At 38.4% G+C, this 27263-nt stretch overlaps 1 protein-coding gene across 1 annotated transcript in view; it reads right to left on the bottom strand.

Annotated features, from left to right (window-relative positions):
• Positions 1-10961: 10961 nt before the first annotated feature.
• The window catches only part of DIO2 (iodothyronine deiodinase 2), a 37978-nt gene continuing 21676 nt past the window's right edge, over positions 10962-27263 (bottom strand). Inside the window, exons 3-4 of the mRNA XM_059474862.1 lie at positions 22404-22675; positions 10962-11534 (exon numbers count right to left, since the gene is read on the bottom strand). Coding sequence (XP_059330845.1) covers positions 10962-11534; positions 22404-22625 — 795 coding nt within the window. The 5' untranslated portion in view covers positions 22626-22675. The remainder of the gene's footprint in view (positions 11535-22403; positions 22676-27263) is intronic.

Below are 27263 nucleotides of genomic sequence, written 5' to 3' on the forward strand. Positions count from 1 at the left end.
TGGGTTTTGTACTGGTTAGCCTCCTTAGGGCACGATTAGATATTGTTTTGTGTGTGCATGTGTGCACAACGGTCTGATCTTTTGACAAATGCTTAGAGAGCTGCCCATTATAAAGGCAATAATTTTTTTTAAAGGAGACACTCCAGAGACTCAGGAGTCTCCAGGAGTATGACATTCAGTTATTTAAGACAAAGAAAGGGCTAATTTTTTTAAACACTTTTACACTGCTGATACCAAGGCTGTCTCTCTTCTTTGGTCATGTCTCATGCTTACCTTCCTCCTAAACTGCAGACCAACATAAACTCCAAGTGATTGAAGGCAAGAACAAGGCAAGTAAAGCTATGATATTTTGATGACTGATGCCAAAAAATTTAATCTCTTTTCTGCTTTTTTCTTATGTTTGCTCTGAATATTATCTCTGTGCTCACACTTTAAATTAAATTTGAAACTTGTTTAAAGGTTCAGACAAACCTTTTGCAAAAATAATAAAAATAATCAAATTGTTTACATCTCACTGAAATGCAATTATTTAATGCAGATTACTAATCATGTTAGTATTGTTGATTAATCACTAAAATATTGTTGTTTAAACTCCAGACTTTCTATTGATATATAGTTAAACTTAAGATAATGTCAGATGAGTTTTCTGAAAACTTTGTTTTACAGCTTGTTTTAACTTTATCACAATTATCTAAATTTTTTCCTGTCTGAAATGTCAGTGTACAATGTCCTCCTTAAAGATTAGACTTTGAGTGTCTAGAGTGTAAAAACACTTCTCAGAGCATGTTCATTTAGGTTAACAATCATGTGAGGCTGTAGGATTACTGTATACCTTTATACTGTATATGAGTTCATGGATTCTCATGAAGGAGACATTCACTTGCAGGATTTTCTTTACTTTTACTCATTTCTTCATATTCTGGCAAATTTGCCCATTTAGGGATGCAGGGAAAACACAGAAGAAAGAAAAAAAAAAGTTAGTTTCAGCAAGATTCTACAGAAATAAGTACACAGATAGTCATAATGAAAGTTTGGCTGGCCATAGGGTTGATTTCACCCATAGCATAAAAAATCTTCGGAAAATAAAGACACACTATATGGCACACATTTTCCTTTAACAGGTTCTGGCTTTTTATGGAATATTTCCTTTAAAGAAGTCATCCTCCATGTTCAGCCTTAGAATCAGAAAACTGATAAAGTCCTAGCCTGTGGAAAGTACTATTAGAGTTTCCATTATGTGCTTGCTTTCTCAGAAAAAAATGCTCATCCTGCAGGTATTCAACAGCTTACATGAGTGTTATTTTTCCTGAAGATTTCTACTTCACAGGTTTTATATACAATATATACGGTGAAAAATGTCACTCATGCTTGGTATGGCCATCTCCTATTTGAGTGTGATCATGTCTTCTTTTTTTACCATGGGAAAAATACCAGTCTGTGTGTCTCTGTGTGGATGTATCTCTATTCTTTACCACATTCTGAAATAGCAATGTAAAATGTCTTGACATTTTCCACAAAAAAAAAAAAAAAAAAGGCAATAACAAAAAACCCAACAACTTTGGAAAGACTTCATGGTTGGAATGTTTCTGGGGAAAAAGAATTCACAGAAGATTATGTTTCAAAAGAGAGTGATGAATAATGGAAAGTATGAACTGTAGAGTCCTATTATATCAGTTGTATTTAGGTTAACCACATTTAATTTTTTAAGCCCATAAATGCTTAAGAAATTTTATCACATGATGGGCTTATTTGTAAACTTACATACTGCCCTGAAGGAGACACTGATTGTTGCATTCTGTTGTGACTCATGTGCATCTCTGGTTCAGGCTGCCAGGAGTCAGAAAACAAACTAAGTAGTATGTTGTAACTAAATTTCAGATAGAGTTATCCTCAGGATACTCCACTGCATTTCTTTTAACATACTAAGATGTGAAAAATAAAAAGAGAGTGATATAAAACAGTCTTAAGTTTGAAACTTAGCAATGCTTTCTTTCATTCTATTAAAAGTAAAAATTACATTGTCTAAGTACACTTACACACTTAATGGGAATATCCTTTATTTTTGTTGCCCACTATATTTAAAATAGGTATTTCAGCAAATGTACACAAAAACCTTTAAGACAGTATGTGAAAGCCCTTTTCCTTAATAAAAATACTACTATTACTTCTGAATTTTCCTTCAAAATTCAAGTATCAGAAACTTTACACAACAGTTCTTGTTCTCCAAATATCAGAAGTAAACCTGCATGTATGGTACATCTTGATAACATCAATATTTTTTTTTTCAAATTTAGTTCTTTATTGCGTATCAGTGAAAGCGTAAATCTACAGTAAACTTGAAGCCACATCAAAGTATTACCATCAGTTTTTTCTTCTATTGACAAGACAAAGAGGTTTAAGATACATTTAATTAGAGCATGATCAGTGATTAAATATATCATGAGTGACAACATATGGTAGTAGTCACAATTAAAAAACAGTTGCTTGGGTTCCTATTTATCTGTCAAGTGAACTGGTTTATCTGCTAATCATAAATGAATGTCAGATGTCATCTAATGACTTTTTAATAGAAGGAAGCTTGACAAAATACTGGCAGATGGCATTCTGGGTAATGATCCAGACTGCAGTAATCTCAGTAATGACTTATCTGTTTTCCTGGCCCCAAACAAAAAAAGGAGGAGAAGAGAGGGGCCACAAAAAGATTCAAGTAGCCTGGGCTGCTTTGGCATTGTAAATGTTCAAATCACTGAAGCAGCACATTCACTTCTGTAGTGGGAGACAACATGAAATTGATTAAAACAGTGCTAATGCAACAGGAAGATCCTCCTCCTCCGCAGTCAGTTTGGGAATGGAAACTTACCTAGTTCTCATGGACTTTTTTTTTCTGTTGTTTGCTCTGAAGTGGTCAGTTGAGGGGAAATTCTGTCCTTTAAAGAAAAACATCTCATCTCACCACTGGGTCACCCCAGCAGGATTTTTCTCCAGGAGTGATGATCCACTCCAAAACAGAGGCAATAACATTAAGGAATGCTTTAGAAGCCACACAGGACTGCTGTGTGGCCTGAAAATCTTCCTTTTGCCTCACATTGACATAGGTGAAGATACAGGACAATGATTATTTTTCTGCTTCCCTTAACAACTCACAGAAAAATCTCTAAGCAGCAATCATGAACTTTAATGAGTATCTCCTTTGTCACAGTTACAGTTTCTGAAACCTGAAAAAAATACTCATGTCTTGTGAAATTCCTTTTCAGATACTGAAAGTTCCATTGAAGTTAGAATTTGATGTTTTAAGTAAATACAAGTGGAAGATTTTCATACGTAACTAAACATAGTAAGAAAAATCTTACAATCAACATTAAGTAGTAAGTCCCATTGGAATCTGTTGAACTTTTCTTCTCCCCACATCACTTACCATATACTTCCACTGCTGAAAATAGTGCTGGGAAACTTGTTGACCTGTTGACTTGGAAATATCCATCCCAATAAAATACAAGACAACCTGAACTTCAGCTCAGCACCAGTGTCACACAGAGTAAATTAAGAGGCCACTACAATCTACTCAGGAGGAGCTGGGTGTGATACTGGACTGTTTGCCACGGTATTGGACAAAAGAGAAGCAGCACCATACTGAGGTATACAGATGTTTGTGACAGGCAGGAGAAATATCCTGAGAAAATAGCTCTTACGTTTACATGCACTTTCAGTCAGGCATCCAGCCTAGGTGTTATCAAATTAGCCTGTAGTAGAGATGTACTTCTGTTTTTCAGGTGCTTTGAGGAGCACAGGTGACAAAGTTGTGTTATTTTCCATTAGGTGTGTTCAGTCTTTACATGAACTGTAAGCAGACAGTTTTAGCACTGCTGTTCAGCCCACCTGTGAAGATCTGCAAGGGTCACTTAACAGACAATTTCTGCAGCTAGCAAAATCTGTTGCTCCTTCCATGGCAGGATCAGCTACAAGATTTCCTTTCTCATGAAACAAGTGATTTTCATTGCCAAGTATAGTCTACCAATTTCTGATTTGGAAGGATTGGTCTAATTTCCTGTGAATCTCTGAGAAAACCTCAGAAAGATTTGTCTCATAAGACATCTGCTTAGGTCTAATGTATGGGAGTCACTGTGCTGAGACCCCCACTCTGTGTGAGGCTGGAGCATTGTGAGTTTTCACAAAAGGTTGGCAGAATCAGGGAAATAAAAACTCTGGTAGCTAGGGCTGAGCTGAAAACCTGTATGTTCACTCCCAGTCTGCAGAAAGCTATTTTATGTTCTTATAATCTGTCCGGAAAGCCAGTTTTAGCTCTGCAGGCTGGCATAGGAAATTTGAGAACAAGCCTACATGAAGATGATGTGCACTGAGAATACAGAGATACACAGAACAAAATACTGCACTCTGCCATATCTCACTTGACCTTCTGACAACAGACATCCTGGCATCATACTTGAAATTAAGATCTCAGCTATTCTGTAGCTTTCAGTGAACTCCACAAAACCAAAGGCTGAACTGGGGGAAACATCACCAGTGATATCACAGGTTCAAGATATATGGGAAATCAGGTGCAGGAAGGATATGAGGAAAAAAGAACAGGGCTAAAGGACATCAAAACCTGATCAATGCCGAAAGAAGAGGGAATTTCTAAAATATAATTAAATCACAAAGTGAGTTTGTTAAAAAGTTGCTGCACATTTTAATTTTTTTTTCTTGTACCAGCTTTTAAGAAAGCTTCCCCTCCTAGTATCTGCACACCTAACCAATACCTAAGTCACAGTAGCTTTTCTATGGAAAACAAAAGTATACGTATTGAAAATATGGGGAATACTGACTTAAAAAGAGCATTTTTCCTGCCTGCTACTTCTTTAATATTATATAACAGACACTTAGAGAAAACTAAAACTTTTTATACATTCATATGTTTCATATATATGACCTATATTGGATTCTCTTTCTCTAGTCAAGTCACATAACAAGTCTTAAAAATCCTTAGGCCTTAAGGATTTGAACAGGAAGCCCATTCAGAGTGTTTCCATTTCACATTACCCCTCTAGGACACATTTAAGCTCATTGATCCCCTAACAAGAACATTAGAAGTACACAGGCATATACAGTGGGTTGGCTTGTCTGTAATCAGTGTTTTTAACCAAGATTTGGGTCCTTTGTTTGAAGACTATATTTGGGGATGGTTTTTTATGTCTCAGAAATTCACTGTTAGAAAGTAAGATCTTGAGCAGTAGTCAATCATCTTGAGATACAACTCCATATATAGTCTGTTTTCTTTTTAGTTTGTTTCTACCATGGACATCACTATTTCAGGGGGGGAAAAACCAAATAAAACACTCTCACAAATATTTAGGAGTATCCAGAGTCTGATTTTTGTTAATAAGTTATTTATTGATGTTCCTATTTTCTAATAAAACTGTTATTTCATCACACCTGCCTTCATCTGATTTACACAGCTGTGAAATAAGAAGCACAACCTGAAGGGTATTTTTATTTCTTCCAGAGTACTGAGTAGCTCCTTATAGCAACAATTGATATAATGGTCATAATCACTAACCACCAGACTACGGGAAAATTCTCTCAACTCAAAATTCTCCTTTCAGTATTTTTGGAGGTTATTTTTGTGATGTGAGCTAGATAATCTAGAGGGAGATATTTATTTGTATCAAGGGCTATAAAGTATACTGTAATGAACATTTCTGTCTGGGGTACTAGGATATAACCTTTTTCATGGTCTTCCTTCTGCAGATTTGTTGTGTTCTTTCTCACCTATATTCAGAAGCAGTTTTTAGATGCAGAGTACTATAAAACCTACTGTAACAAAAGATGACAAAGAAGAGGGAATTTCTAAAATACCATTAAATCACAAAGTGAGTTTGTTAAAAAATTGCTGCACATTTTAATTTTTTTTCTTGTAGCAGCTATTCAGATGTGTTTTTAATTTGTTTTTTTTATCTTTTGCCTGTACATTGAAATGGGAGTGGCATTTATAGCTCATGCATTCATAATCAATTTGCCTAGGTTTCATGTGCTGTATACAGATTGGCAAGCTTTCTTCAAGCACTTTTTTTTTTTTAACACTAATTCTGTGCATACTCAACTACTGTCCTTGCAGTTCTCTGTTTCTGTCCCCTTTACCTTTCTTAAAAGCTGAGAGTAGTCAGTAAATTAGCTCCACCACTTATAAGGAACTTTGCTTGCATTGCTTAAGATCTAATCAGGGTGGCACCACCTTTTGTATTAAATATAGGTCTAAGTTTCCTTGGTCAAATGTCAAGATTCCACTGTGTATTAGCAGTCAGAATAAAACACAAAAGAGGTATATTTTCCATTATCATTTATTATCATACAAGAAAAACAAATCTAGAAAGCACATTTCATGGAGCACCATATTGTAACAAAATTTTGCTGGCTCTCCTGCAGTGTATTTCTGACATTTAAACAATGACACACACATAGTACACACAGGTACCTACACCACGGTGATCTTATTGACAGACCCAAAGAGACTCCTCTTTCAAATACAGCCACACTGAGGTGCACAGGGCAAAGCCAGTGTGAGGGCATCTGAAAGCTAACTGAGTTAATCACTCTTTTGTTAGCCATCTTCATGAGCACACAAGCCTCCCCTGTCTCACCCCAATCCCTCTTTGCTGAAGACTCCAAGTTGGGCCCAGCTGATTACAGATTTGTCACAGACATGGTGTTGAGTTGTACAAAACTGGCCAATATTCCCTACCTGACTCCTCTTATTGCTTTGGTTATAGTACTGAATGAAAGTCTTAAAAACTCTTAAATCTATACTCCACATCACAGAAAAGCCACTTTTACACATGCAGAAGCATAACTTCCCTCCGCACACACCAGGATGCATAGCACAAATACCTTTTTGAGAATTATTGTACGTTTCCCCACCAAGATCACCTTCCTAAAAATCACTGCATTTTGTTTTTCAGAGTGTTCAGAAAGATGTTCAACAACATATTTCATATATATTTTCTTATTTTTAATAGACGGGGCATGTTTTCCTGCTGCCTTAAATTTATGTCATTGTCTACACAAGGAAAGAGCAAAATGCTGTAGTTCCTCATCTGCACAAAATGTTTTACATTCCTTTTATACAGTGCTAAATACAGATGCTAAGCACAGAACAATGTAGAATTATAGCCCAGAATTGCTTTACGTTACTCAAAATGAAAAATGCTGGAAGTTTCCCATAGTAATGTTGAGACACAGTATTGGGGTCTCTATTATATACAGTAGCCTTCCAGAATGCTTTCAGAGCTGTTGCTCAACATGTATGTCACACTGGAGCACCTCAAGTAATATGGTGTAGTGCCCTGACAGAGTGAGAATCAGACAGAAGCAAATCCAGTCTCACAGCAGACTAGACAAGGCCAGCAAAGTAGTAAAACCTCTACCTGGACCCAAAGCAACTGTTAAAATAATTTTGGGTATGTGACATAAGGACACTTTTATTATCAATTGGGGATGATGTTTCATTTAAACCTTTTCAATACAATGTTTTAATTTTGTAAAAAAAAATAAAATAATATAAGGCATTAGGTTTCTGTCAGCCTCCTAAAAAATACCTTTCCATTTTTTTCCTTTATGCCCTTTTCACTTTGAAGAAAGCCCTGCTTTCTGACCAGGAGATTCTGGGGAAAGCCAAGATTTTGCAAAATGTATTTCTGCCTTGATAATCAGTGAGGCTGGAATATCTTTAAATTTTAGGCAGGACAGTCATACATGTTACCAATAAAAATGAAGTTATTGTGTATTTTTGTTTGTGGAAAATCAATGTGTTTTTCCCATTTACAGAAGCCAATTTTATAATTCCTGTATACTATGTGATGAAGAGGCATCTATGAATTACAAAACAAAAAAATGGAAAAAGGAGAGAATGGACTTGAAAAATAATTGTAACTTTAGATACGCAAATGGGTATTAACAAACTGAATTACTAATTTCGACTCTTTCCTCTGAACTAAAGGTATGTTTCAACAGCTGTGTTAAACATTTGGCTAGCATTTCCCATATAAACAGTTCAGACTTCAACTGTATAATGAGGAAAAGAAGAAAAGACTTACTAGTTTAAGTTTTACAATGGCTATGGAGTTGCTGTGCATTAGAAAAGTTTCAGCTGACTGAAGAATAGGATATAATAAGGAAAAGATGCTGTGCTGGGTATGTCAATACATATTTTCACCTGGATTAATGTCTACATCTTTACTCACCTGAGTAAAAGGACAATGTAGCAAAACCAGAAGAGATTCAGAGACAAGCAAAGAGTATGAATCTGTATAAGAATATGAGTTATTGTTTGTCTTAAGCAAACAAAAAGTATGCAAATTTCTATGTAGATTATATAATGACCGATGTACAGAAGAAAAATTGGGATCGCTTATGTTTAGTGGTTTAGCATATAACAGCAAGAGATGAGAATGACATCGAAAAGCAGCCTATTTAAATATGAAAGAAAAAAATCTGTTTTCATTTGGTTTTCTTTGAACGTAAAAGGGATTTTTTTTTATTTTATCAATCTCCACCTCACAAAATATTTAAATCTTAATACCCAGAAACAGCCTCTCATGAGGGGTGATGAGACATCCACAGTCACTTCAGACGAGGAAAAAACAATATGGGCTGAACCTAATAAAAATTCTCTAAGTTAAAAATTATTGCACCTTCCCCTGAAGCATCTGATACAGTCAGAGGTAAGACACTGGATTAAATAAACCATGTAGTTTGGCTATGTTACTGTTTCTATGATAACAAGTTTTTAAAATTCAGTTATATATCCCAATTAGTCATGAGGATCTGTAACAGTCTTCTGCATTGAGCAATGATTTACAGTAACATTAATGAACGGTAGGACAGGATAATGATTATTAGTGGTCTTAGACATCATTTTTATGTGCACACACACATATATACACATACATAAAAATGTGTTATATACATGTGGCTGCATATATAAATGCACACACGGAGAGACACAGGCCTTCCGAGAAGTGGGGCTCACTAGATTTGACAACTATGCTTTACACCCTTCTCCAATGCACATTACCAGCTATGTAAGTGCATGTGTATCTATGTCTAGCAGTGTGGAGGAAAATGTGAGAAGAATGGGAAGCATGAACATGAGTACAGGAGAAATTACCCATGTTACTGTCATTATTTCAGATCTGTGCTTGAAAACACATTTCCGAATTCCTCCTACATTTGCTAAGTTGACCAACAGCCAAGCTAGAGGAAATACACAATGTTAATGGGCATTGTGAAAATTAACACACTTATGTATTTTCCATTCTTTCCTATATCAGCATCAACACATCATTTTCCTGATGCTGGGCAGGATGAGAAATTAAGAACTAATTTGATTTTTGCCACTTATTCTGTTTATCTGTTTCATGTTTCTGCCAAAGATGAGAGAAAACTTGGATAGTCCATCTCCATATGGGTTTTCATTTATCAGCTCTAATAGGTTAGCTCATAGTAAATCTGCCTCTTCATCAGGTTTGATTAAATAATTTTAGTTTTAGAAATACCTAAACTTAATGTGTACTCTAAGTTCACAGTATCTCTTTCGACAACACAATCATATGAATTCATATGAAAATTCTGCCATCTTCTACACTTACATTAATTCAAACTGTTTGTCCTCCCTGTTTCTCTTCTGGGAAGGTTTTCAAGAACATGAGCAAAACAGACTATCAGCTCATCCAATAGCAGAACTGCAGCCAATCAATTCTAAGGCTGCAAAAAACTTAACTTTCAGATTAACATAGATATAAACAAGGTTCGGGTATCTAAGACAGTAAAAGGCAGCATGACTACATTTAACAGGGTAAATGACAGGATAGGTTTCCATTCCAATGAGGTAAAATTGTGCATAAGTTCTCCTGTCCCCAAAATATACCTGCAAGGTCACATTAAAAAAAAAAAAAAAAAAAGAGAGAGAGAGAAATAAGTTATTTTTTTAAAAGCTAAAAGTAAAATTACCTTAACCCTATTGCTAGACAGAAAGAGGTGGACATGGGTAAAGAAACAGAGATGAGAACCAAAGAACATTGATAAATGTGTGTTGTCAGCTCTCAGAACCAAAGATTTGGTTGGCATCAGCTGAGTTTTGTCTCATGATGCATGCTCTAGATGATTCTCAATGTTGTGTTATAATTACTCCAGGTATTTCAGTTTTCAGATGGTAATGGGCTTATTTGATCACCTTTGTCTTTTTGGTCCAACTCCATAGATTTTAACACCTTTCTCAGCAGGCACAGGTCTGCACACTGGATACAAACATGTAAGGTAGAATTACATAGATAATATGCTGTGCAGAGGTGTCCACAGAGAGCACAAATACCAGCAGACAAAGGTTCATCTTGCTCTGAGCAGCCAGTCTGCCTGTGCCAGTCTGCATGTGGCTCCTGCAGTCTTTGAACAATAAATGTTCTACCAAGATAGGAAAATCGCCGCACTGCACTGCATTTGTATGCAAAGCAATTGCAAAACCCCTGCTCCTCTCCGGCTCCTTGCATTGGCCACAGGGGGTAAAGAAGCGTTTCTGATGAAATGTACAGCATTGCCTTTCCATGGAATGCCTTCCAAGCAGAAATGCTTTCTGTGCCTCACCCCAGGACTGGGGCTTCTGGGAAACAGGTCTTACCTAACCACCCTACCTGCTTGCCAGCAGCACCTTTTTGGAGAAGCCTGTTCACCTCTTCTGTCCCATAGCAAGAGCAGGAGTGCAATTTTTTTTCACTTGACAATGTTTCTGTGGAGCTAGATTTTTGTTTTATTTTCTTTTCCTAGTTAACATTCACTTGACATTGCTATCAAATGTGTTCTCCTGCAATCATCTGAAAGATTTCATTCAAACTAGCATGTTTTCTTTTTTTTTTCCCTTTTGCATCACCTTAAAGGGACACACCAGTTGACCTAATTGCTGTGGAGAATGGATTTCATCTTTTGCTGGAGTTTTGCTCCAGCCAAAGCCGGACCTCTTGAAGGTTGTAGAAAAAGGGGCCTTTGCCCCCCAGGTAGGCAATTTTTTGTCTCTGCACAATGCATACTCGTTCAAATGAAACCCCGTAGGCCACATTGGCATTGTTGTCCATGCAGTCAGCCACCACTTGGCACTGAGGTGGCAAGGAAAAGTGCTCTAGGAGCTGGTGAGCAGCTGCACATCTCTCTTCCTGGCTTTTGTGTTTCTTAACTTCGAATGAAGAGGGAGAGATTCCAGGCGCAGCCCAGCCATCTGATGGGTGAGCTTCATCGATGTAGACCAACAGAAAGTCAGCCACACCAGAGAACTCCTCCACCAGCTTGCTGAAGGCTGACAGCTGGCTTGTGAACGGCGGTCAGGTAGCTGAGCCAAAGTTGACCACCAGTGGCCGCTCTGAGTTGGCAAAGTCCAGAAGGTGGCATTTGGTTCCACACTTGCCACCAACATTCTTCCAGCTGCCACTGCTGTTGTCACCGCCCTTGGCTATGTGGATTACACTGGAATTTGGGGCTTCTCCTCCCAGTTTGACCTGATGGCAGAACAAATTAAAACATGGCAAGTTAGTGTGACTTGCTTGTGCAGTATCCTTATGACTACTCTCTTCAAATGGTCACGTGTTCAGAGTACACCTAATGAGTCACATGGGGGCAGAGAAAATCATCAAAAGCAGCAGCTCCACAACAGTCATCTTGTCCACCTGCACTCACAGTTCATGAAAATGTGGCATTCCTGACAAATATGTTACTTCATTTATGTTAGAAAATTTAATAAGAGGTCTGTCCTGTCCACTACATACTTGGTCCTGTCCACCCTTATGTATTTGGAGACTTGTATTTGCTTTCAGACAGACTACCTCAAATTTCTTCTAGCTTTCTTCTGTGACACCTAGGATCTTTTCCATTGTCATTCTCCATGAGTTCTCTCCTCTTGGTTCACATCATCTTTGAAGTTCACTATTCAAAACTTCAGCAGTGTTTTCACTAATTTTCAGTATAATCAGACAACTACTGTGTATAATGAAGTAGCTCACAGACTACACCTGTTTATATATTTTAGATGTTTGCCTTTTATGAGACACCATGATTGTTATGAAAAAAGAGTAGCCTGTTGATTCGAGATTAGCTAGTAAGGTGTTATAAAGCCTAGGTCCCTTTTCAGCCCACAGCCTGCAGTTCAAGCCATTTTTACAATTCTCAAAACTCATTCTGTGTTATACTCCTGATTTTCAGAACACAAACAGTGCCTCTCAATTTTGAGAGATTTGCAGCTTAGTGTATTCTCTTTCATCCTGCAGTCCAAGAATGAAAATACTCAAGAGTAGCAAACACAAGAGATCTCTGCAAATGCCCACTTAATATATACGCTGCTTTGACAGTGAATCATTTGAGATTGTGCTCCCTAAAATTTCTTCTAACCCCTTTGCAGTAATTTCATCAGTGATTGAGTGACACATTTCCTTCTACTGCAATGTTTCTGTACAAGATGATGGGGGGGGCGGGAAACAGCAGGAAAAAGGGAAAGTTTATATCATGGCTGAAGTAGGATAAGGTGAAAATTAACTGTTCTCAGCTCCAACTTCAGATCTAACTCAGACCCAACAGGCTGTGGTAGAAAGGTCATTTTGCCTGACCATTTCTGTTTGCATGTCTATAGAACAAAAGACAGAATAAAAGCAACTCACAGGAGGGAATCACAGAATAAGGTGGAGCCTGCAGAGGTCTTCAAGATCCTTAGCTGATAACTACTATACAACCACAAAACATTATTGCATAATGCAATTAATTTCTAATGAGCTCTGCCTCAGAAATTCCTATGTCTCTGTCTTTAACATCAGCCTCTAGTACAGCAATACAATGATCCTTTTGTATTTTCCTGACTCTTTCATTCTCTGCCCACTGACTATTTGATTAAGTTCAGAATTGTTTCTTTGAAGGAAACACACAGGGCCAAAGTCTTTAACATTTTATGTATTTATTTCTGAAGCTACACTGCAATTAAAGGCTACAGATGAGAACTGTGTAAAGACTGAATAAATAACTGATTTTTGGTGCACTTCTATTTTAGATTGCATTATAGGGTATCAGATGCAGTATAGGAGTCAGATGCAGTAAGAAGCTGAGTGAACAGCTGAATACTGAACTCATGCAGTTGCTGCTGAACACAGATCCAAAGGCAAGTAGATTGCTGATACTGGATCCTCCATTTCTCCCTCAGAAACCTGACTATCTTGAACAAAACTGCAGTTAGTCATGGCTCTGCACTGTTTCATCAGAATAACAACAGAAGCAAGAGTCTAATAGAAGAAAAGTTTGTAAGGCACAGTCATTAATGCTCCCAGACTTTACAGCTATATGAAAATGTCTCAGAGCATGTTGGCACATGATTAGGAGCATTATTTTCACTCTTTTTGATAGGGCAAATTGAAACACAACCATGCCACCATTCTCACTCAGAGATCAGAAAGGAAGAGAACCATAGAAGAAAAGATGGCCTGAGACCCAAAAATTTCACCAGGCCAAGTATGTGGTGATCATGCCACTGGAAGCAGAGGATATGCAGCTGTAGCACAGTCAAGAGAAAAAAGGATGCTCTGGAAAAGCAAAGCTACTTTTGGCCCCATCCCTGTAAACCTCCATCTGCAGCATTACTCTCTACTAGAGCGCTGGTAATAGTTTAAAAAAAGCTTTGTGCTTGCCTTTGAAAACAGATTGAAACAGCTGAGTTTAGGACCTGATGTATGAGTGTACTATCCACTGAACTCAAAGAAAGAAAATAACTATATCCTGAGAAGAAATTATCTGTCTGGAGAGGCAGGCTCAGAGACTCAGGCTCTTGCATCTAAAAAGTAGCATTAAGCATCTTACAGCATTTAAGGCTACCTGCACCTTAGCACATAGTCTGCTGTTCAACTGTTGATAATTTCTCTCTGCCATTCTGTGACGCAGATAGATAAAGCTAGATAAAGCAGGAGTAAGGTAAAAGGCTGCACTTGAACAAAGAAATACACAGGTCAAGATCATGTGGCACCCATATAATCACTCTGAGAGCTGCATTCAATCCAGAGGCCAACTAAACAATTCAGCAATTTGTGATAAACTGGTGACTACCCAAAGAAGGGACATCTCAAGAAACACAGCACATGCATATCTACACAAACACTAGATCCCTCTTCACCTAGAAAGCTTAACTGTTCTTTAACTACCATACACACTTTTTCAGAGATAGCTTGCTGAAAATGTACCTTTTTGGCAAAGCCTGACGTGTAAGTATTTGGGCTTCACCCAACCCCCTGTATGGATAGTGGGCCTTAGTATTTAAGAGTGTTTTCTCATCCAGTCAAAGAAAAGCAGTAAGGACATGTAATTTTTTTCACAAATCACAATTAAACAACACACAATTTCTTGTATTTGCTCTCACTCTTCAGAGGAGAAGAAAAATAATGGTAAAAAGAAGCACCTATAATTCAGGAAGGATCAGAGCTGCTGAGGACCAAAGAAACATCTGAACAGTTGTTTCTACTTACTCCTTAGGTTTTATTTTAACAAAATATCATGACTGAAAATATCTAGCCACCACTCTTTAACTGGGAAATCACAGTTTGCTTCTTGATAATTTTAAGCAGAAAGAGAGGCTATATATCATAAGCTCCTCATTACCAATTCCTCACTCAGGTCTACCAAACCCTTAAATTTCCTAGGCCAGTTTACAAACCCTGAAGAAACAGACTAATAAAACAACTTCCAACAGACACCAACATGGGAATGTCCTTCAAGCCCTATTTAACATAGATACCAAAGATGGCAATATATTTTCTGTTCTTCAACAATGCAAGTTTGCATTCTGCCTCTCATACTCCTTATGGACTATAAAAATAGATGGAGTTAGGAAACAAAGTAGAAAGAAGCCTTTATCCATCTATACATCACCTTACAGCAGTTTCTCTTCATTTCCCACAGCCATGAAGGAAGTCTCATGGCCGCAGATTACCTATAATTTTAATTTTTGTTTCTAGGAGTGCTTGTGTTGGGTTTTTCCCCTTAATGAGACATCCTTGCCAAGCAGGCATTCATGAGGCATTTTCTGCTCTTGTAGAGAAGTAATTAGGTCGGTGCCTTGTTCCATGCCAGTGTCAGGCACTCCAAAAAGCAGCCCTGCCCAGTCGTTAATGCTTAAACATAAGCAGCAGCGGCAGATCCACTAATTGGTCTTGATGAAGCACTGACGTTCCCAAGGGACTGTTTATTTCACCAGACCCTGAACCGATTGACACAGGATGACAATATCATCCTTGCTGATCATCTGCATTGTAGGCCTTGGCCATCTTCTTTGTTGTTATTTATTGAAAGAAAAAATAGCTCTTGGAAAAGAAAATCAACGCAATGAGAAAACAAACAAAAACACTCATGTATTCAGCCAAACTGCTTTTGAAATCCTACACAAAGGCAGGCAAAATATAAATTCTGAGAAACAAACCAGCAGAATTCCCCTCACACGCAATCCAGCATTTCCATAATCACGTACTTTTGTGCGTGAATATTTGGCCATTTGGTGCCAGCCTTCTGAATGAGGCAGGAACCGAGCAGCACGCAGCATCCCCTCCCACACAGCCTGCTTGGGACACGCAAGGTAGGCCAACCAAATCTTCTCAAACCAGCCCTGCCATCAGCAGGGGCAGGCAGCTACACCAAAGCAGTGACTCGCATCATTTGTGAGAATTTTGTGTTTGCCTGACAGCCTGTTCTCAGTCTGCATGCAAAGTGAAAAGGAATCAAGATTGCTGATGTTTTAGCACACAGCCTGCAAAATGAAGGAGACTTAGGAGTAGGAGAGAAAGCCCTATTCATAAACTGCAGGCTAGAAATAGCACATACTGCTAAATTTGTAGTACATTTTCCATAAGAACTAGGTAAAGCCCCACACACAAAACATTGTCTCCTCATTTGCCTTTTCTTTTTACCTGTTTTGCTTTTATCAACTTCAGCATAACCATCCTGGGATCCTGTGCACCAGAATACAGCTTAAATTCCCTGCATCAGGAATTTTCATACAGTTTGGCAGACTCATCAGGTTGTGTCATCCCCCTAAAAAAAATAGGTGCTGCCAGACAGTTAACAGTTTATGATATTAGTCATTTGAATATAGACATGTTGTGTTTGGGACTAGAGTACAATGATTGGTAAAGAACTGAATGCCTGCAGCCTTTAGCATTTTTTTTTAATTCTCTGCTTTGATTTGATCCCATTCAGCTAGGTATAGCTTCATCCAAATCATAATTTGGCTGGCAAACTCTACAAAATATTAGTTTTGTTTTCCTTATTTCGTGACCCAGAGTTGTGCAGTTGACAAAATCACAGAAGACCCTTGTCTGGAGTAGAGTAGCGGTGCAGAAGTTCGACATTTGTCTTGGGAAGGTGGCAACTTGAATTACTCGAGTTGGAGAGCAGAGACCAGAAATGGCTCAGGCTTTCCCAGAGTCTTTCATTTAGGATCAGGTATGTGGAGCTGACGAAGAGAAGTGGGAGGCAAACAAACCAGGCATAGTACAGATAAAAATAACTAGTCAAATGCTGCTCTCTCCTTTTAAAAGCCACCAGTCCCACAAATGAGTATGCATGGCACAAGGAAAGCATAAAGGAGCCTTTTGCCTTGTGCTCTCACAGTTAATTTTAGTTGCTGCGATTGAGGAGCCAAGAGCAAGCTTCTTAAGGGCTTAGTGTTTCCCTCAAGATGAGAGCATGGCCAACTACACCATGGCCACAAGGATCTGACTTCATGTGACAGAGGCCTTCACCAGATTTTGTTACTCAGCATGTGAAGGGAATTTGATATTAATTTGGATGATAGATTTTACTTTTTTTTGTTTACTCAGCTTTATGAGTATGAATACACAGTGGTGGTTTAAACAGAGAGGTAGAGCCAGCACTCCAGAACCATGTATGATCCTCTTCTTGAATAGTGCCCACTAGCTATTTTTTTGTGTCTATCACAGCAAAAAGAGGTTTTCACAGAGCTTTGACAACAAGGCTAGCACTCCTTACAGTCATTTTTTCACACATAAGGGTGAAAATGGAACAGTGCAAAGAGATGTGGAAGAACTGAATTTAGATCTGAAAACGAAATAGGATAAGAGCCCATGTGGGATAGAAGTCCTCATATTCCTTTTTCTACTCTTTGTCTGTTTTGAATGTTTGAACTCTTAAGTTCCATGGGACCAACAGTCTGCTCCTCTTGTTGGGACACTGTCTAGTAGAATAGGCCCCTGGCCTAAGTTGGTCCTCACACACAACTACAACAAACATGATAATATATTAGTAATAATGAGAAACTTTTAATAATAATTACAATTTCAAGACCAAATCCTGTTGAATTTACATTCCCAACTTTGCAGGAGAAATTTTAATTGTGGTTTGGTTCAGTTTTGTTTTTCTCACTTCTTTCAAGATTGTTTTCATTTGCAAATGTCAATGAAAACAATTCTGCTAAAGTTGAACTTTGTAAAACCAATAAAATATTTTAATACCATACAATGTCTAGTTCTAAACCCTGAAATTATACAACAGACTTTTTTTCACGGATTCCCTTTATCACTGTCAAATGCAGGGAGAGAGACCCTTACCTTGCCAGACAAAATAAATACAAGTAGTAAGGATGAACTTTGTGTCTTTTTTTCAAGCTTTAAAATATTTCCCCAAAAAGCAAAGAGTTACTGGACAGCTGAAGAGCAGGTAGAGGATCATGCTTTTATATTACTTTCACATATATTTTTGTGATGATGCTGATGGCTCAGCATGCATTTAACACATAAGGTTTGGGACTGTTTTGCTTTGCATTCTGATTTATTTTAGATCATCTACCTACCAGGCAGGAAAAAGCAGCCAAAGGTAATTTAACTGCCTGTGTGAAAACCCAGGAAAATCTCACTGGGTGTTTACTGAACCACTCTACTTGCTGCTACATCCAGAGCTGGGTCCACGCCACGAGCCTGGGATCCTGTGCCAGCCGTTCCCTGCGCTGGGACCGTCATGCCAGAGCTTGCTGCTGGCCCATTCTAGAGACAGTAAAAGCTGTACAAGTACACACACACCCACCACCACCCATCACTGAGATACCAGCATCCCTCTGAGGCCCATGACGCACAGTACACACATCGCTGTGCGTGTGCATGTGCACGTTGCCCCCATAGGCACACCACAGCATTCCTGAATACTGGGCTGCTGCAGGGAAAGGCCATTAAGGTCTTCCCTACAGCACCCTACAGAAGAGGGATGATTACCTCAAGGATAGCATTAAAGCCTTCTACTGGAGACCATGAATGATAGCTCTGCCTTGCTGAAACACAGAGCTCATATCTGGCACTGGAAAAGCTTCCAGCAGAAGGGCTCACCACTGAGCAGGGCATCTCTAATGGGTACGACCACTTCTTAAGCTATTTTAAAAGCATTTTAAGATAACAATTTCTCACCTTTGGTATCTTAGAAAACAGATTCATCCCACTACTAAATAAGGCACAGAACTTAGCAGGTAAAAAAGGCTTTTAATTTTTTTTTTCAAAACTTCTCCAGCTTTTTCTTTGGATTTTTGCAGATGTGTGATTATACATTCAGTATACATGCTTTAAGCTGGAACAAATAGCTCCCTGGCATTTGTAGAAATGGCCTATGTAAATAATGGTTACACTAACACCCTCCCAAAAGGTCTTGGTTTTTCTCTCTGCCCTGGCTGCATTCATATCTGTATGTATGTGTACATACACACATATATATGTGTGTTCACATAGGGAGACATGAGAGGGACTGACTCCTGGAAATGTATACTTACATATGTGTACTTTTGCCTCTTTATACATATATGTATGTACATATATAGAGACAAAGAGGTGTATATATAGATCTTTATACAGGCAAACATATGAAATTGTAAATACCTACACACACATATATATAGAAAAATAATATTTAAAACATTTGCACTCTTTCAATTACAGAAAGTTAATCTAACTTGACTACAACCTCTGTTTATCTCTGTTATGATGATTAGTTTGGTCCTAAAGACTCCCATGTAATGTAAGACACACTTGCCTCTTGGAAAATAATAGGAGGATGGTCTATAAATCACAAAGCTGGTGCAGTGCAGACAATATCAACACTGAGTCTGACAGATATTGAACTCAGAGCTAAGGAAGTAAAAAGAAATATATTATTCATTAGTAACATTTACATTAAAAATCAAAAGAAACAAAAAAAAAATTCTTTTGATTCAAGTAAGACTTTAAAATATGGAGAAAACCAGTCATATAGAATGTTCCAATAGAAAAGAACACTGAATATACTCTACATAGAGTACAACTAACTTTGCATTGTTTTCCCACTGATGATGTTAAAATCTTCAACTGTTGCTAGGTAATCTTGCCTATGAAATAATTGCCCTCACCAAAAAATCTTGTGCAGTAATACTTAATAACAACAAAAAGCCAAAAAAGTTGACATTTGGATGAGATATTAATAAGGTTTTCTAGACAATAATAAAATAAATCAGAATACCTTCCTTGAAATATACCCTAACCATTAAAAGATCATATCTTCTACACAATAGCCTTGAAAAAAAAAGAATTCTGGAACAACACATGCTTTTGAGGCAAAGGTACTTTCTTGTAGTAAGTTTACCTTAATTCAGAATGTAGTGTCTACCTATAGTGTTTTTCTGGAATAGATTCCCATAATTTTGCTTTGAATAGAAATTCTACCACAAGTAAAAGTAATTTTGTGAAAAATATAATGAAATGGGCTCAGGAAGAATTCTGTGCAAGTGACACCAAGCACAGTTTCTTCTTTGATCCAGTCTCCTGCTAACTGGCAGTCTGGCTCTGGTTATCTCAGACATCTGCAATTCTGTTATTCTACATGAAAAATTGTGATTTTCTCATAACTACTGCTCAGTGGAATGAGTTTAAGTACTTTCTAAAGTAATTTACTAATACCTGGCTTCAGCTGGTAAATTGGAGTAGCAAGCAATCATGGATATGTTATCAGCTATGTTTTGCCATGCTGTATAGTACCCTGATTCCGCAGCATTTTAATTGCTCATTTACTGTCTCAGAGTAAGATATCACAACAGGGTAGTTCTATTCAGGATTTAGAAAAGGGTGATTTACGGAAAAATTTGCCTTATAGGACATTCTTTGATATATTTCACTATTTCTCATGTTTTTAAAATATGTTACAAAGGAGAATATGTTTCAATCTTTTTCAAATCTACTAGTACAACTTTCAGATGAGACTTTTTTTCCTATTTCTTGCTTACAGAAGCAGCAAAAGATTGTCATCTATCGTAGAGGTGATGACTCTTCTTCCAATATTGCTCCTCAGTTTACTTTGTCCCGTTTACAATTTGGTTTCTATACTTAACTATCTTTCTGTGACAATCAAGAGTTTCCAATGATATCCTGTCCTTATGGCCCATAATTTTATAAAGCAAAATAGTCTTTCCATGAATTGTTGGTCAATTCATTTTGCCTTAAGGATAGCTGCCATGAATGGACTTTTTCCTCTTTTTGGAACAAGGTGATAAAATTTGTTTGTGTTTATTTGCATTTTTCTGCCAAGTTCATTGAGGCACAGGGTTTATTCTTGGAACCTTATGGCCTGATCGACCTGAACAACCCAGGTGATTTAATGCTGATAAGGGAGAGAATAAAGTTACCAAAGTTCAAGGTATGAGTTTCACTGCCAGCACCAAAAATAGCAGAGTCACCATACCTGTCACTCCCATGTTTAACATCATGATACTGAAAGAAAGGCAAAGCGTGACTTTGGATACTACAGAAAGGCATGCAATATCTTGATTTTAAATAATTGTGTGCAATTTAAGCAAAAAGAGATTGAAAATATATCATGGATATGAAGTTTCCTACAGCTTCACAACTTCTCCAGACCCCAGGCCACATATAGGTTGCAAGTATGGGAACTCAAAACTTGACTGTTGAAGAGTTGTGCTACCAGCTTCCACTGGAGCCTTGACCAAGCCATGTGCTAACTGTCCTGCTTTGCCTTGCCTGTAAATGGGAACAATTGTGTTCAGTGACCCATTTAACAAGGCCACTGTAAAATGTACTTACTTAATGTCTATGAAGAGAATAAAAACAAAGACTAGAAGGGCTAGGAGAATAGTGGGCTTCATTCAGCATTATTTTATTTGGGTAGCCAGCTGGATGATTCCTGGGTTGCTGTAAGAGGTTGACCCATTTGGCAAAAGCTAAAGTTATTTCTATTTGTCTTACACTGAAAATTAATGTCCCCATGGCTTGAGTTTCAGGCTAAGCAGATGGTATTCCATATCACAAAGCCAGCAAACACCAGCATCACCAGCTCTTCACATTTTTAGATAACAGCAAACATAGAGGCTATTGTAGAGGTGTGAAAGCAAATTGGGGGGAAGGCAATACAAAAAGAAATATTTCAGAAGAGTATTTGGACAGGACCCCTGTGACATCACATGGAGTATGTTAAATTAGATCGTCTAAATAAGACAACAAATTAACAGACTAAGCACTGTTTTGAAAGCCACAGAGCTCTGAATCCAGTTCTACTTACTAACTGGGTGGTCTTTGCAAGAAATTTTATGGTTTTGGGTTCACCTTTTCAATCTATAAAAGGGAATTCCAGCTACCTCATGAGACCTGGGCAGTACCACTGGGTAATATTTGTAAGAAATCTTAAAAGGAAAAGAAGAGTACATGTTGCATAACTGTTACTAGCTTTATGAACTTAAATCACCAGGCAGCTGTCCGACAGCTAGTCAAGTTCATTTTTAATCTCTGACATGTCCCTCTGTCACTGCTTTCCTGAAGGAAAAAGGTGCACAGTTTTACCTGGATACCTTCTTTAATACGAAAGTTTAACATATGAGTAATAGAAAATGCCAGTGTGATGACAATGGTTCATGTCTATCTTTTACTCTAGGTTAAACAACTCTAGTTACACACAGTTAACATCTATGTAGAACTCTATCTGAAGATGCAGTCTTTTTATAATATCTGAGGCTCTCACATGGCAATAATAAACTACAGCTGTGAAAACACCTAGAGTATTTTACAATTACTCTTAAATGAAGACGTTGAAATACTTTAAAAACATGAAGATTATTATTCATGCTCTTGGGGAAACTGAGGCACACCTAAACCCAGAGACATGGCCAAGGCTGCACAGAGAGTTAGCACAGGGATTCAGCGGCTATAGAATTTCACGAATCCTTAACCCCGATTTACAAGCACCGCTCCTTTCAGCTCATACCTCTCCATCAGACTTCACACGAGCGAGGTGACAGCTCGCACCCGCACCATTCCCTTCCCTTCCCCGCTGCCCAGCGGGATGCTGGCCCCAGCCGAGCCCGGGCTCCTCACCTGCTTGTAGGCGTCCAGGAGGAAGCTGTTCCAGACGCAGCGCAGCCCCTCCGAGGTCAGCATCCTCCGCCACTCACCGCGCCCGGACTTGGAGCGGCTCAGGAACAGCACCATGTGCTTCAGGAGGATCACAGAGTCATAGAGCGCGAGAAAGAGGCAATTGGAGAAAAACACCGGCAAGATCTGAAGCGTGATCAACAAATCCACACTTAGCAGACCCATCTTCCTCGCTGCTTCTCCTCAGCCGGGTACCTTCAGCTGGCTTTATTGCTCTGTACCCTCATTTAAAAGAGTAAAGCAAAAGGCATTTCAAAAGCCTCATTACCCCTTTCACAGCTGCTCTATTTAAAATAAGCAGAGATAGTTAAGTATGAGCAGACTGGTTAAAACCATAACTGCACGGTATTCATTCAACTGCAAGCTGCTTATTTTTCAGAAATTCAGATGTTAACAAAAATTCTTCTCTTAACCAGGAGACCTGATTTTGCTGAAGAGAGAGGCAGCTGTTTTTCCAGTTCCCTGCAGTTACAAAATTTAAGCTGAGACTGTTAATTGTTAACTTTCCTGCACTATCCCATTGTTCCTCGGATATTTAAGCACTGAACAGACCTCTCATTTCTGTGTCAGTAAAGCTAGCTACTAGGTGCAACAATGCTTTAAAAAAAAGGGTTTATGTACATAAACTTTCTGTTCCTTCCTCCCTGCTTCCCTCCCTCTCTTTCCCTCTCAGCCTCCCCCGTCCCCCCCTCCTACTCGGCGTCTCTGTATTCCTGCCTTCCTCCTCTCCTCTCGCACTCTCTCTTTGCTATTTGCCTATGGTGCAAAGTGCTCTCCCCTCTGGAGTCCTAGCTTGCTTCCCTGAAGCCTTTTATACATTCCCTAGCTAATTGCTGCAATAGAGAAATGAAACCCTAATCTTAGTAAAGATCTTGACGTCAATGTAAAAGAGGGCTTTACTTTGGCCAGGGCTGCAGTGAATAGAAAAAATGAAATTCTCAAAACTTTTTTTTTTTCCCTTAAGAGAGAGGAGAAAAAAATAGAGACAGAGAGCAAGGGTGGAACTTTGCTTTACTTTGAAAAGGAGAAAGAAAAAATCCAATATGTTTCTGAATGTTCTTACAACATACTTCCAAATTTTGGAAGAAGTATTTTCATGTGACATGGAAGGTAACACAACAACAGAGACTTCTATTATCAATAGGTTTTTTTCTCATGATTGGTTTATTTTCTTTGTCCTTTTTGCTTTTGTGAGTTGATGCATCCCAAGAAAGAGCACATTTCTGTAACATTTTTCTCCCACCTGCCTGAAGTACCAGTATAATTATTTTTTGTTGTTTTCTTGGTAACATAAGTGAACACCTTTAACTGACTTCATCTACTGATGTGTAAGAGAAGGAGATAAGAGAGAAAATAAATTTTTAATGGATTTGGGTTTTTGAAGCGAAAGTTCCCTACCTAAAAAAAATATATGCTTTAGCCTTAAATGATGTTAAATCAACTGAGCTTCAAGGACTTTAATATTCCTATTTAATATTAGGGTAACTAGCTTTTGGTCAAAAGCTTGTAAAGAAAAAAATAGAAATTTCCTCTGGCAGAGCCATTGGGATTTTAACAGCTGCAAGGATCCCCTTCAGCCCCATGCTGAAGGCTTTTTGTTCATTTGCACTTCTCTTTGTTTCACCTTTTTAGTCCAATACTTAGTCCTCTTCTCACACGACTTTTTTGGGGAGCTATAGTAGACAAGTTTGTTTGGGGTTTTTTTAGCTTGGTTCTAAATCCCTTAGGTAAATATTTCACGAATTTCCTGTTGCAGACATCCATAAGTTTGGGGTTTAGTGGATGTCTTCACTGTGTGCTTACTAGGCTCTCCTCCCTGGATACATTTCACTCCCAGAGATGCCAGCATGATATCTAGCCTCTGTCAACTCTCATCCTTGATGAGGAGTATGAGCTTACTTCATTAATATATCTTCTTCATCAGTCATCACTGTCCTTCCACTGCTAGCAAATGCAGAAGGTAAACACCATCAGTCTTCCTTACTCTGGGGTCTTTAATTTTCAGACATTGTAATGTCACTTGGCCTGTCATTATACTAGGATGTACACTTCTAGAAAAGCCACCCCATGTCTTGTCCTCACCAAAGTTTGTTTAGGTAGCTAAATTTCAGGCATTCTCAAAAGATACCACCCAGATAGGATATCTTCCAGCAAATGTTTACTCATAGAAATAACTTTAAAATGTTGCACACATTAAACCAGTGACCTTCTGCAGTACTAGCATAAACAAAACAAACAAACAAACAAACAAAAAGACTGAGTTCCTTTTTCAAACTATTTTTAAGTTGGTGATGACAGTGCTCTGTTGCCATAGAAGGATTGCAGCCTCACAGATCTGGCTTTATTACTAAAACTTGCAAAAACACGTTATAAGAAGGCATTTATATATCCCCACACATGGATGAGTCAGTGTGCTCATGTCATGTGAGCACAAGACAGGAACAAGGGTCCCCAGAGCTGCTAAACTCGCTCACTGCCTGACCTCGGGCAAGCATATGTAATCACTTGATTACAAGCACTCTAAAGCCTAAGCTACTCCTCTGTAGATTCACTACTAAAAAAAATACATGATTCTGTCTGGGAAGGTGCCCTTTCTTTATTTTGGGAAGGTCTGTTAAACGGCAGGCCTGGAGATCGTTGATGACAGTGCCAGATGAATCATCAGCCATTGTTTCTGAGAACAGTTTGCAAACATCTCTGAGGACAGTCCAGCTCAGGCTCTTCCTGTTCCCTGGAGGTAAAGTCAGGCAAGAACTTACCCTGGGAACACAATGTATTCTGGGTTCCTGTGAAACAACTGCCCCTACCCACAGCATGCTTCATGGGTGAAGAGGTTGTTTGTAAGACAGCTGGAGACCAGACAGCCACAGAGCTTTGAAGTGCATTGGGAGCCGAGCAGGAAGCCCATGGAGTGGTAGCTCCTGTTTACTGTGTCACCTCACTTGTCTGTAAAGCTGACTGTGTGGATAGACTTAAACAGAACTGCAACAGATTGTGTTTGGGAGCTTCAGTCAAAAAATGGATGATAACTCATTAATACAATCATAAAGTCATAAATCTTTTGAGTAAATAAAGGTTCATTTTTCTCATTACTGTCTTCAGAAGTAGCCTGTCTCTGCAGGGCACAATGTGGTTCTAGTCAGCTTGCCAGTACAGTCTAGCAGCCCTCAACAGAGATGGAAAACTTAACCCTACTTCTTGACAGTAGTTAATAGTTTTTCTCCTTCTTGACTGAAACTGATTCCTGTATTTATTTCAGACATCAAAAATACAAGGGAAATCACTATTTGCATCTTTTGTGAAAGTCAGATATGTAGAGCACAATCTCGCTTTTGAAGTCAAGGGTCTGTTGTTATTTCCCTGCAGATGGTCATGAAACAAGGAAGATAGGCTAGGTATTTCAGACCTTGAGACATTAAGAGAGCCTTGGAGTCTTGAAGACTTCCTTCTTGAAGGAAAACTGGATGAATTTGATATATGAGGAAGAATTAGGCAGGTTTGAATTTACAAATGAAGGAAGTGAGATAGGGTTCAGCTAAAGCTCATTTCAGTTACCTGCTCTGCCATACCTTCCAATATATAATTTGGGCATAGCCCTACAATGTACCTCAGTTCTTCATCAGCAAAAGAAAATAAAAGTCCTCTCGTAATCTAAGGAGCAGTCAGGTTCAGTAATGGGAAATTAAACATATCATCCATAATTTGTCAAGGTGGAATGAGCAAAGCCAACAACATTAAAGCATTTACTGTTACTAAACCTTGTATGTGGCTAAAGTCAACAGTATCGGTATAGATGTTCATATTCTGTAATGTTTATAAAAATCAGTGCCATCAAAACCGAAACCATGCATAGCATCAGGTTTCTTTCCAGTTTCAACCACAGTAGTGTGAAGATTAGGACATGAGTCCCTAGTAAGTTGGCTTACTGCAACTCTCTTGATAACTGTAACTGGTTGCAGAAAATTTGAGGTGGAATTACTACAGCTCAAGCCACTTCTAATCTCATTTTATAGTGCATCCATACTAGCTTTCTGCACGTCAGAGATTGTGTTTTACAATCTTCAGATTTTTGTGTTGGTTTTTACTTGCTTGTTGCCTAATTACCTGTGAAAGCTACTGTGGCACTCAATCACATTGTTTCAAGACAGTAGAGCACAAACCAAGTAGACTGATTGATATTTTGGTTACTCAGCCTTATTTTCTCCAATGAAGCAGGACTATTTGGTATACACTTACCCGTTGCAGCACAGCTGTGAAGGAGTACCTCATAGTGACAGACGAGCAAGGCTGCTGCTCTGGTCCTACCCCCAGGAGGTTCATGGGAGAGACCATCCCAAAGGATTCAGTACAACCTGTGTGCCTGCCGTGCTGCTTCTCACTGCTTTCACTGCCAAAACCAAAGAATGAAGCTTTTTGTTTCAGGACTAGTTAGTGTGTCCATGAGCTTATCCCTGGAGAATTGTGCAGCTGCAGAGTGATACGGCTAGAGATGGGGAAGGGAAATCTTAGCTTAGCCTTGCCGCCCTGGGCAAAATTTGTTTATTAAAGCCAAACAAGAATTTGTACCTCTCATAAACCTGAATATTTTCTCTTTGCCAAAGAGAAAAATCACACCCATCTCTCAGCAACAATTCCCTCACTTAAAATACCATTGGGCATTCACTGTCTATTTACACTTTTTGATTAGGATCAGCAGCATATTTTCTTAAAAGAAATAATATGTTTAATGAAAAAAGAATTTTATTATTTTGCACAAGTTGCAATGCTATCTGAATGGATTATCCACGGTGTGGATCTGCAGGC

Source organism: Ammospiza nelsoni, chromosome 6 (assembly GCF_027579445.1).
Source record: "Ammospiza nelsoni isolate bAmmNel1 chromosome 6, bAmmNel1.pri, whole genome shotgun sequence".
Classification (NCBI taxonomy): domain Eukaryota; kingdom Metazoa; phylum Chordata; class Aves; order Passeriformes; family Passerellidae; genus Ammospiza; species Ammospiza nelsoni.